The following is a 13,196-nucleotide window of genomic DNA, read 5'->3' on the forward strand; positions in this document are numbered from 1 at the left end:
CTATTCCATGATTTCTAGCCAAATTAACTATATTAATAGGATCTTTATGCCATAGATTATGAGTTCTTTTTTCTGCCTGCACCATTATCTTACAATATGAGTGTGTCATTGCTTTTTACTTGTTAACTCACTATCAACTTAACTCATCTTCATTTCCTCAAAGGTTAACTGCATGAGTAGAGTACATATATAATCATAAAAATCACAGTCACATTATACTTCACACTCTATTCTAATTATATTACACTGCACTTCAATAATATCTCATATTGTCACTAGTTTTATGGGCCCTATATAAATAAAACTGAATGGAATTGTACGTATGTTTAGATAGGGCATTTTCATATTTTGAAGGGATATTTTCAAAGCAAACACATTCATCAATGAGAAATAATATGCTTTCCCAATAAAATGTCAAAAAGAAACTTTCATTGTGATAACTGTACTGTTATGTATTGTCATCGATTTAAGAAATGCTAAAAATCCTGAAGGTGCAACTTCGACGCTGATCTACAAAACAATTATTTTCTCATGTATGATGTGAAAATCCTCAGTTTGTTCTTTGTTTGGAAGAAATTTAAAGAAATGAGGATGTTGCCAACTACAGTTACCAGCCTGTACAAACCAACAATGTCATACCTGCCAATAATGTAAGATAATAGGGTTTTTTACAACCAAAATTGAGGAGGAGGGCTTTATACTGTATCTCTTCAGTGAATGAGTAGGTCGACTATGTCGTCCACTATATCTATCTTGACTGGCAAACTATACAAAACCTGCAAAAAAAGCTTTAATTAAAATTAAATTACAACATTACAATACTGATTTATTAGTCATTATAGTTATATTTAAAGTATTTTTTTTTAAATGTTACTCCTAAATTAAATCACTTATTAGATTATTGGCAAAATGTTATTAAGGCTTAATGCCAAATTATTAAATGATTCACTTCATGACATTTAAAATAGACTACAGTATTACATTATTGGCCATTATTACATTATTGGTTGTCACACATTCTGACCAAGTTATATATTTTGTCTGGTATAATAATTAATTTATACATTTTTCATAGAAACATTTGCACACGTAAAACGGTTGTTGGGTTCATCACTAACTGCAGCCTGTGTCATTACAAGTCTCATGTACTCACTCATTGAAGCTGCTCAACATTCATACAACAGAAGGTTCTAAAACACAAGGCACTGCTCTGTAGGAAACCCTATATGAGCCTTTTACACCACACAATGATCTTGAGCCAATAAAGCTCCAGAAACAATGCAGCATTAGATCAAAACTCCCGGCCATCGATATTATCCACACAACAACAAACATTATGTTTTCACAAATCGAGGTAACACTGTAACCACGTCAATGAGAAATATATTCTGTAGCCTTTACGGCCGTACAATATCGATTCTCTCAGAACTATTGATACGCTGTGTTCAATACATATTACAAAAGGCTCAAGATTACTGGCTTTACGTGGAAAATTTAATTACAACTACTGAGCTGATACGTTTGTGTATTCATTGTTTGTAGCTTTCAGAAGTTGACCGACTGAACCGTGTGTCTGCTTTGTTTCCTCCCCATTTTTCTCTCAGAGTGACAGACGTGTCTGTGGCTTGCCACTGATGATTAGAGCAGAGGGGAGGTTCAGTGGAGGTCAGAGAGATCTTATTCATCAGTGTCTAAACTCAGTCATTGTCAAAGTCACCTTTACTCTCCTCCAAACTGCATCCACTTTCCCCCTCCTGTGCCCAAACCATAGCCCAACCCCCCGCCCCAACCCCAAATCCCTGCCACTGATGACTGACAGCTCAGCTAATGTAGTCACAGCTGAGTACAGCACAGGGAGAGGGGATGCAGAGGGAGGGTCGGTGGCAATAGCTCAGCAGAGAGCCTCCTCCCAGCTTGACTGCAGGATACACACCAGATGGGCCTTTGGTGTAAGGGGAGGATTCACATGAAGCAGCTCTGCAGTGAGCCGTCACTTGCAGGACAACAGTGACCATACTCCCCTCTACTGTAATGATACTCGACTTAAAACATAGGACACAAACAAATCTGTTACATGTTCAGTTCACCTGAAGACAATCAACGCACCCACCTTATGCTTCAGGTCTAATCAGTCCAAGCATTTTTACATCTATATCAAGCTTTTTGAATTTCTGCATCTCTGCTCATGGAAGCTGTTCCCGGTTCACATTATGGCTGCTTCACCAAGTGTGTGAGATGTAAACACCTGATTACTGCCCGTTTGTCCCCGGTCTTCTTTTCTCTTTTCACTGCATGCATTTCCACCTCTGTATTAACACATATGCAGCAAAGCTGTGTGTGTGTGTGTGTGTGTGTGTGTGTGTGTGTGTGTGTGTGTGTGTGTGTGTGTGTGTGTGTGTGTGTGTGTGTGTGTGTGTGTGTGTGTGTGTGTGTTTGAGAGAGAGAGAGAGAGAGAGAGAGAGTGAGAGAGAGAGAGAGAGAGAGAGAGAGAGAGAAAACAGAGGTGGTCTCTTATGAATCTGTGTTCATCGCCCCACTTTCTTTGATCATAAATACTACTTTAACCAGGAGTCATTACGGAGCCGCAGCACAGCAGATGTAGTCATTACATTTAATTACTCCCACATTCTTTAATAAAATGAACAAAAACACAGGTTAATGACAGTAGCTTTCATCTCTCAACTTCATCTATCTCCAATATCTGTCATGTTCTTGGATCAAATATTGTCAGAGACAATTTCCCACAACTGCCACATCAAAGGTGATTATGACATTTCTGTTTATTCCGGAAACCTCAAAATATTGTGTTATACTTCATCTGTTTGTCACAATATGATTATACTTTATTTACCATAGATTGGGGCTGAACAATTGAATCTATGAGGTCTTATATATCCTTAAACAAGAGGTGCTTGAGGTGGACAGGGGACAATGAGCTTACTGAGGCACACACATCAGCCATAACATGATGACCACCTGTCTAATATTTTGTAAATCCCACTTTTGCTGCCAAAACAGCCCTGACCCGGCGAGGTATGTGCTACACAAAGACATATAAGTACTACATCCTTTAAGGCATCGGTTCTCAGCTTTGGGATTCATCCAATTATGACAAGCTCCCAACCCAAATTAAGAAAATTAGTTAGTTTTTAAAGTCATTGAATTAAAATAAGATGCAGTTCAAACATTAGATGGTCGTCTAGAATATTACATGCATGGATAACAGAAAACAAGTTAAACAATAAACTAGAAAACGGCAATAAATAGAGACATTGAGATGAAAATATTCCCTTTTATGCGCATTATATTAAAGAGGTAATCAGTGTTATGCACTTCCTCTGTTTATTTGTGATTTTATCACTCTCATGTTGATCATTGATTTATTTCCCTTTCTTAAACTATCGATTGGTGGCCATACGATGTACTGTATGTCAAACAAAGACTCCAGTAGCAAGAATATTTACACCGCTCTCGGTTTTTATCCAGTTCGGCCACCTTTCATCTTTGACGGCTCAGAGTCATACGCCGTGTATGTATCACCATTAAAACATTAACCATAAATAATCGGCACTTAGATAAAAGTGTCACTTAAATGATTATGTAGTATTGTAGAAGGGCGCTGTAAGAACCATCCAGTTCTGGGAAAACAGAAATGTTGAGCTTTCATTACTGAAACACACCTTCTCTGTGACATATTATTTGGCATATGACTACAATGGAAACGACAATGGTGAAAAGAATGCTGACAGAATAAAAGGTACGTGACCGAGAGGAAATTGACAAGGCGGAGCCTGATGTGCCGGAGAAAGACAGTTGCCTGTCCTTTGGAGGCAGAAAGAGAGATGAGGTGATGGAGTTTAAATAAAAAAAATTTTTAAAAGCAGTCTCTCTGTAGTCTCCATGTGTCTCCTGTCGTGGCATGTGATCCCAACTACCTCTGGCTTTAAGCACAGAACGTGATTTTTTTTTAAGCTCGAAGATAGAGACGCTTTTTTCTCTCTCCTTTTTTTCTTTTTTTTTTTTCATGACGAATTATAAAAACCAGGGACAAAAATGAAGAAACAGCCCGTTAAGTCTTTGAAGTTAAAGAAAACCGCAGTTCACAATTTGTGTCTATTCAACATCTGATCGGTTGGAGCCCATGCAGCACATTGTTCTGTGAAATCAATTTGGATTCGTGTGAGGCGGCACAAATGACACTATAACAAATTAAAACAACAAGCATATGCGTGTTAAATCACAAACGGCTCAATCACACGCCGCCACTTTTGCTGGGTACATCCTGCCTTGCCTAATTGGAGCTCTTAGGAAAGCAGCCTCTCATCACCTTTTCTTCCTGCTCCGCTTGTTATCATCCACAACGCGAGCAGAAAACTGTGCAAAGGGAATACTGCTTAAAAAAAAATTAAAGTAATGTGCTTATTTGAATATGTCAACTGTGATTCAGCACATTTATTTACAAAGTGCTGCAAGCCGCACACAAAAGAAGAAGAAGAACAAGAAGAAGACAACAAAACCTTCAATCAATCTTACTGCTGCTTACATGGATGCCCCGGAAAAAAGTATTTCTAAGGACAAAAGGGTCATCTCCAGAAGAGATAAAATTTCATTCAAAGGTTGTTGGGTCAGCGTAACCAGCATTTTCTAATACTTCTTCTTGAATTCACTAGATCTGTCATCGCTCGGCAGGTATTTGAGTAGCAATTGACTCTGATGCAGGAAATGTCACCTTGTTGTCTCACCCCGATTACACACAGTCAATATTTCCATTTTATCTGAGGCCCTTTGCCGAAGAAGCCCAGGAACGGTTTTCCATGTCTTCACAAACAATTTGCACTGCGGCAAAATGAAGCATGAAGCGTATGCCTCCACAGCAAGTCTGCAAGGTGTCCACACTAACCAGGCATTTTTGGTTTTCACGTGAAGAATTTGAGCTTCTTATTGACTGCTGCACCCAAAGATCGGAGCATGAGGTCGTTGATAAAGTGGAATACATGTGTTTTGTCTCCTATTCCTCTGTCACACCAAAGTCAAGGAACATTTAAATGTTGTTGTTTTTTTTGTTTGAAATGTAAAAAAAAAAAAAAAAAGTCAACAATGATATGATAGAAAGAGGATATTGATCAAATCAGTTGTTGTTTTAGGAAGATCATGTTGACGCCTCTGGTCGTAGGATCAGTTTACACGCCAACGTTTTAAAGCGAAAACCCAAAACGTCCATTGCACTTTGTGCACAAAGTGGAAGTTTTCGAAAATGCTACGGCATTGTCTCTTTGTAAATGTGGGAAAGTGCAACTTTCTGAAAATGCTGCTAATGCGCATGCACACCACTGCCATAATAAATAATTCTCCTCCACAGCCATGACTAAATGGACAATAACAATGTTTCCCGTCCTCCTTCAGAGTGTCATGACTCTCAGTCCATATTGTTCTGGGACTTGGTTGGTTCATAGTTGACAGTCATCCAGAAGAGCAATCCAACTTCAATGTCTGTCCATATAAATGCCCATTGTTGTTAATGATATTGAATATTGTTCTCTGCATGTGTGCAGTTTCATTACAAAATCAGAAACAGCACCCACTAGTGGCCCAACATGATAACTTCATCATTATAAGAATTTTCCCAAGGGATTTTTTTTAAGTACTTCTGATTCCTGCCATTTGTGTGTAAACAGACATCGCCATGTAAATCCAAGATATTTCTGAAACTAAAACACAAGAATGACACATTTTCACTCAAAAGTTTGTTGTATAAAAGTGAACCTTAACGTTAGAGCATGGACACAGACACACACACATACTGATGTGAAATCACAGCCTCATAATGTTTCAGCTTTTTGTTTTCCCAGTCATGTCTTTGAGTCATTGATGTAATAGACATTACAGTAAACCAAAATACACCTTCTTTGAGTGACTTATTGACTTTTGAGGCAACAGGTAACATGCAGCATGCAAATTCACAAATGATTCATCACTGCTGTGTCCAGTGTTTTGGGTATAAAACATCCAGGTCTTCAAATCGCTGAATGTCTGATCTACCACTGTTGCGTTGAGTCTTATCTTATCTTGTCTTATTGCAGAGTCTGTGTTTGGACGGCGTATTCTCAAATGGGGGGACACATTAACTGTCCAACTCCTGGTCTTTCCAATGAAATCACGTTTCATGATCACATCATGGATGTGGCCACCGATTCATTCACATTTTCTTGTGATTGTAAAAGTGACATTGCATTTTTATACAGTGTGAACATGAAAGCTTCCCAAGACAACAATTCATCAGCAGCGATACTTCTCACACCCCAGTTGACTAAAGTAAAATCATTTAGTGTAATTTTTCTTATTAAAACTGCCAGCGATGCTCCAATTCTAATGAAATAATTTGTTGAGACTGTCCGTGCAGCTGGTTGAAGTGGTAATCATTTATAAATGTCTGGGAACGTTAAAGAATACAGTTAATGGGTTGAAAGGCTCAGATGATGTGATCTGAGATTTCTCTGTGGGCTACAGGCTCGATTTTCCACATAAACTAAATGTAATAGTGGAGCTGCAATTGCTGAACCACATTGAGGAACTCTTGCATAATTTCAAGTTATCGAATGAGCCTCGAGGAGAAGCGAGCTCCTGGACCCTCAAACTAAAATGTGGCACTCAGAAACTGGCTGTATCATCTATTATTGATCATGAAAGTGTTGTTTACTCATCGACATAGGACCACTTGTTAGTAGGCAATGCAAATAATAATCAGTTAAACCAATTTGTGTGATATTCATGTACCAGTGGGGTTATCTATGACTCACTAGTCGTTGCTACAAAGCAGTCTGACAGCCTCCATGTGACGCCATGTGTGCAAAGTGTAAAGTTGAAAATACGTCCAGTCAGATCTGATCTTTCAAAACACATTCAACTCAAACAGTTGGATATTCTCCTGAATGGAAACTGTTGACTTTGTTTACCCATAAACTTTCTAAAGTTTCCAGGATGTTAATATAATATGCCCGTTCAAAATGTAATTCATTTTGAATTAATACAAATTTGGACTAAGTTGAAAGTGAAATTAGTTTTATCCAGTAAAACAATAAAGCATTATTTGAATGAGTTTGGATTTCAGCTTCTTTCTCCAAACCACTGAATCTGGGAGCCGGCTCACTAATATATACAATTTATCTTAGAAAACTAAAATATGCAATCGTTTTTGAAGTTTTGTTTGTATAGCGGGGGAGCGTACCATACGACTACTGAAGCAGATATGGAACCAAGATAGAATAATAAATGGTAAATGAAGATGTTATTAATGACTGTGTTGAACATTTCACACTGCAGAGCAACGAGGCTGTAAAACCACCTGATAGATTCCAGTTGGAGACAAAGTAGGGAATCAGGGACGAGTCTCTTGCACCACCTGCTTTCTTGAGAGCTAAACAAAGGGACTGTTCGGTGTACCTGAGCATCCACGAGGAGGTGCCTCATCAGGGTCATGGATTTCTGCATTGTCTCCTTCTCCGGAGGAGGAAAGGGGGGCGCCTCCTGCTCCAGGGGCTTGGGTCCAGTCACCATGAAGCTTGCAATCTGGTCATTCAGGCTGTTCAGGGACTGCACAGCTAGAGGGAGACACAAAAATAAAACTCAACATGTGAGCGTGTGGAGCTGTTTCTATTTCCCCCCCCCCCTTCTGCTTTGTCAGTCATTAGTTTGTTGAACTTAACATAAACTGAAGTGCAGCCAGAGGGTTAAGAGGATCATATTATCCTTTACATAGCAGAGCAAACAGACTCAAGATAGTTTTTCCTTTCTTCTGTGGAGGAATTGCTAACCTCATACAGAGCAGGAACAGTAAACAGTGATAACATAGGGGAAGAACAATTTCCTACTGTCACACTGTCACCGACTTTCTCCGTCGACGCCCTGCCTGGTCCACATTGTTCCACGCCGGCCTGCGAGCCATCCTGTTTTTGTTTCCCCTCATGTTCTTGCCCTTGTGTGTCCCTGGCAAACCTCTCCTTTTAGGGTTTCCTCTCAACACACACACACACACACACACACACACACACACACACACACACACACACACACACACACACACACACACTTCCGCAACACTCTTCTCATTTACGTGGACCTGACCGTTGCTCTCTGAAAGGTCAACACAAATATTTCGGAAGGCCACCCACATGCTGGAAATGTTGGCTAAATGAAGCACTTGAGAATGAGAAATGTCCAGATTTTGATCCTTGTTACCATTCAGTACTTTTGATGAGCCCCCCCAAAACGTAACCATTATTATACCTAGACTTCCATAAAAACTTCAACGCTCACTTTTGAATGGACACGGTGGTGCAATGATGAACGATTGACCTTCTGTTCAGAGGTCGTCTTATACACACTATGAGCCGGTAATTCTCTTGTGTCTTTCAGGTTTTCGGCATCGGCACACTTGTGCCAAATAAAGAAATCCAACCTGCCAAATCTATACGAGTAGGATGATTTCAGGCCATGCATCTGGATGGGCTGTTTTCAGGATGTGAAAAGCCTCTTTCAGACACGAAAGCCCACGCAAAATGTAAAAAAGAAAAGAAAAAAAGGAAGAGAGCATAGATTAATGTGTTACATAAGCAAGAAATTCTTTCACCGTGGCTGACATTTTCAAGCCAACAAGCTTTGACGAGGAAATTTGACAAGTCGGCACTGAAGGCGGGGGAGATAAGATGGGAATGAGGGGGTTGAAGAGGAAGACTGTGTCCCCTCGGGGTGAGAGTGGTGCCGACGTCAGAATAATGAATACGTGAGCAGGGTGGATGTCGCCGGAGCTCGCAGACACTCCGGCCACTTCAACACTGTCCAAGCACATGAAGAGATGGACTGCTGTGAGCTGGTGAGAGTTTTCCTCATGACCATTTTCAGTTTTTTCCTAATTGTAATTGATATAAAGACAAAAAGGCCACATTTGTCCTTCCTGTTAATTTCAGCCTAGTTGTTACTGGAAAAACTGCACACGCTCAAAGTCACGGATGAGCCCAGTTTGACTTTTCATACAAGGTTTGGGAGATGGGATTTTAGTTGCTTACTCTTGGTGCCCTCTAGTGGCCAAAATACATACATGCAGGCAACCAAACAATGGCGGCACATGCCCTCATAGTCTTTAGTGAAGTAGAAAGACTACATTCCAAAAATAAAAGTATTGATTCAGCATCTTTCTTTGAACAGGAATGAAACAGTAGAGAGGCAGAAACATAGGTACAAAGTAAAAATTTACCTTTTTGTTTGCTGGTGCATAATGACCTTTTCTCAAGCACATTTAAACATATTTGTGAGGGTGGAATTAAATTATGTCAGCTTGAATACACCTGGTTATTCATAAGTAATGATGCAGAGCGTTATTAAATTTTTCACTCAGACAGTTATTTTCTGAATTAAAAAAATGTAAAAGTCTGACTAGAATATATATGAAATGCTACAGATTATTTATATGGTAGCTGGAAGTATACCACCTTTGAGGAACAATATGAATGACTTTTACCATCACTGTAACTAACTGATCATATGTGGAGGTTTAAACAAGTGATGGGCCAGTTAGATAACAATGTATACAGGTTCAAATGCACTGAGAAAGAGTAAAAAATACAAAAAAACAAAAATATAGATACTCAAAAAATCTACATCGGTACAGCAACAAAGTATAAGTGCGTCAGTGCTTTTCACCACTGAATCTGAGTGAGACTGATGAATTTCAGATGAAAGTCATTTATTGAAGAAACATGAGGGATTAAGAAAATAATGGGCCTCAATTTTCTTTTGGCTCTTGTATAAATAATCGAGTAGAAAAAGTCTGGGTCAGGGTTTTACTTTGTCATGTTTGTCATGTTACTTTGCCTGGTGTTGTCCTGACACAAAGTGATGAGGGGGGCATCCCAGATCACCTCGACTGGATCCTCTTCATAATAAGAAGCATTTCGATTAATTTCTTCAGGATGTGCCTGCAATGAAGTTGAAAATGCAACTGAGAGATATATTAAATCAATAACATACTCATCTGCTAAATGAATGTAGTTGCTGTGTTGGATTCCATTACTCTACATTACAACAATAACTGTCAACCAAGTAACACTTATTGTACATTTGAAACCAAACAAAATCTGAGTTTATTACTTGACAACAGGACATTTTGGCCTTTGAGCTGTGCAGTGAACCGAGACCAGTCGGAACACTGCAAGGCCTCTCAGGACTGTTTAGGTGAAAGATTACAGAAAGCTACTGTCAATGTTTTTTTTGTTGTAGTTTCTATTATTTTTACTTGATGTTTGTTTGCTGTGTAAAGTTAAGTTTTAGAGCAACTTTTCATAATCATAAACAGGATTAGCAAGGTTTTTTTATTTAAAATTTTAAAGTCCCATTTCAAAGCTAACACAATATAATAAACTAAGAAAGGAGCCTTGTGGTATAAATATGAGACTGAAGTGAAAGCTGCACTAAAATCAATGCAGAAACAAAGGTAGCAGTACACATACGGTCCTCTATAAGCTACATATTGAACATTGATCATTTGGTGGTGTATGCCCAGATTGCTGAGCCTCTAAAGCACCAAGGTACAACTGAAATCACTTAGAGGCATCACTGTACCTGCAAAGTATTAACGGGATTAATGAAGCGCACAATCAATACTTTTCTTAAAAGGTGTTAATAACAAACAAATCAATGTGCAATTCAGTAGGTTTGTCTCTCTCAATCAATACGCAAAACGATTCTCAACCATAAGCTCAAGATCCTCAGTTACTGACCAACAGCTTTATTCAATACAAGGCGTTGCCGAGGAGACCTCGGCTCCTTCTGCAACAGGAAAATGTAATAGTATCATGGCTTTACCACACACGTATCTGCAATGTAAACCTTTAATTAAATACAGCCAAGTAACTCGATCTCAAATGTCTTTGCAGTCAAGGAGAAGGATGCAAAATGCAAAGAACGACAGCGACTGTCAGTTTGTGTCTTCATCTGTAACCTGAAATAGATCTCACCCGCAGCTTGCCTTCAGCAAATATGAAAAGTGATGAAAGCCAGGCACAGGTGTGCAGGTTGGATGGCGAAAGAAACATAAAATTACAGCGGTTATGTTACAGTGGATGCAAGGGAATTTTGGGGGAAAAGTTGAAAAATGACATTCCACCTAACTCTTACACTTATTTTCTGCAGAAGCAACTCAACAAATGAGCCGGCAGAGACCACAGTGGCATCACATTAAGGTTTTATCTGTTCAAGAGGGAGAACTCCAGCTGCCGAGGGATATGAGATCACTTCCACTAGAAAATAAAAAAATGTTTGAGAGAAAGTATGCAGCAAACCTAACACGATGAGGTACAGGAGTCTGGCGAAAGTCGAGATAAAATAGGCTTATTTCATGGAAATTGTTCACAAAAGACATGAAGTCTTGGCAAAATGTTGAGAACTGCGGAGAGTGATGAGCCAAACTCCAAGTCTGACGTGCTTCTGATGCCAGACCTACATTTGCTGCTGTGCACCGCAGACTGCCACACCCGGAAAAAAAAAAGAAAAAAAAGAAGCTCCATTGCAGAGTGGTGCAGTGGTTCGCTCTCTCAGATCACAGCGAGATGCCCTGGTTCAAGTCCAGGTTGGCTGTGCAGAAGCTGCAAGTTTTCTGTGTGGGTGGGGTTTCTCCAGTCGCTCCTGTTTCCTACCACAGTCCAGAAACATGCATTTGAGGTTCATCCGAACAGACTGGAGATGTGAGTGCGTGTGTGAGTGTGTGATTGTCTGTCTCTGTCTCTCTGTATTTGCTCTGTGACGGATGAGTCCTGTCCGGGCTGTAACCTGCCTTCACCCACAGTCTGCTGAGATGGGCTCCAGCCCTACATGTTGTATAAAAGCAATACAGATTGATGGATCGCTCTGTGTGCTGGAGATCAATTTCGATTTCAGTTCAAGTTTCTAAATCTAATTTATTTGCTCTTACTTTCTCCCTTATTGTACCTTATTTTCATGATGAAGCTTCTCCTAATTGTGTCTGGGTAAGTTCAGCAGTTGTGACCATTCTTTAAGTAATATTATAGAATAGCACATGAGTATTTTGGCTTATTTAAAAAGTTGTTTTTGGTCACACAGGGATCCAAATCTCAAAGTAGGGGAACAGCCCTAATGAGCTTGTTTGTGTACTTAACTTTGCATCTGAGCACAGCTAGATAATAGGAAAGCAGAGGAGTGCTTCCGTATCCTGCCAGCAAGCACCTGTTTTGTTTTCACACTAGTGAAACTAATTTCTTTGGTTCTCAACAAGAAACTTGTGGCTCAGTGCACAATTAAGCACGGCTTGAAATGCTAAACCTCTTGAGTTTCATGGCCAATTGAACAGATGGGCTATAATAGCTGTGAAGATAAGAAAAACTAATGAAATTCTATATTCAAGCATGCACAGGATCATAAACAGCATCATTAACATCATAATAATAGTTATTTTAGGCAGTGAGAGGTCCTGGCTTGGCTCTGAGAAGCACCCGGATGATTATGAAGGAGTAAATATGGTTTAGCTGATTTAGGTGAAATCAATGTGCATATTTACATGGTGAAAATATTATTACGCCACAATTAGCAGGACAAATACAATTATAAGCAAGGTATTTTGAACCACAGACCTGACCATGATCTTAATCTGCAGCCAGAATTAGAGCAGAAAATCACAAAGCGAGGAGTCGCCGGGGAGAGTTGAAGCTAAAATGATGTGCGGCACTTTGAAGTGGATAGGTTTATAATGCCACTTTTTTTTTTTTTAATGCACTCCAAATGCACCATTAAAATGTGATGTGGTTCTGCAGCAGCCCTGTGCAATACTGCCCCCTAATGCCAACAGCATCGCACCACAGCACGGGTCTCTGCATTGTAATGCATGCAAACCAAAAGAGTCGGATGTTGTTTACAGCGCTCTCGTAATTTAATCACACTGTGAAATGAATGCAAATCAAACAAATCATTGGGGTGAGACGCACTTCCCGGCTTAGCCTCATAAAACATGAAAAGGAGCACGACAATTAATGTCAACTTCTAATCTGTGGGCTGGGATGCAGAGATGGAGATGCGTGAACTGATAGGAGAGTGTGAGAATGTTCACATGCAGGAACAAAAAAAAAAAACAATCCTGGTGCATAAGCATGCATACAATGAAAAATCAATTCCATTCAACCTGAATTATAAGT

General features: G+C 39.6%; 1 protein-coding gene across 2 annotated transcripts in view; it reads right to left on the reverse strand.

Annotated features, from left to right (window-relative positions):
* The window catches only part of LOC308130296 (kazrin-like), a 163,768-nt gene extending 156,226 nt beyond the window's left edge, over nucleotides 1–7,542 (reverse strand). For both annotated transcript variants that reach the window (XM_080496562.1, XM_080496561.1), the window contains exon 1: nucleotides 7,441–7,542. In XM_080496562.1, coding sequence (XP_080352688.1) covers nucleotides 7,441–7,488 — 48 coding nt within the window. In that variant the 5' untranslated portion in view covers nucleotides 7,489–7,542. The remainder of the gene's footprint in view (nucleotides 1–7,440) is intronic.
* Between the last annotated feature and the right edge of the window lie 5,654 nt (nucleotides 7,543–13,196).

The sequence above is a fragment of the Blennius ocellaris genome, assembly GCF_963422515.1.
Source record: "Blennius ocellaris genome assembly, chromosome: 5".
Classification (NCBI taxonomy): domain Eukaryota; kingdom Metazoa; phylum Chordata; class Actinopteri; order Blenniiformes; family Blenniidae; genus Blennius; species Blennius ocellaris.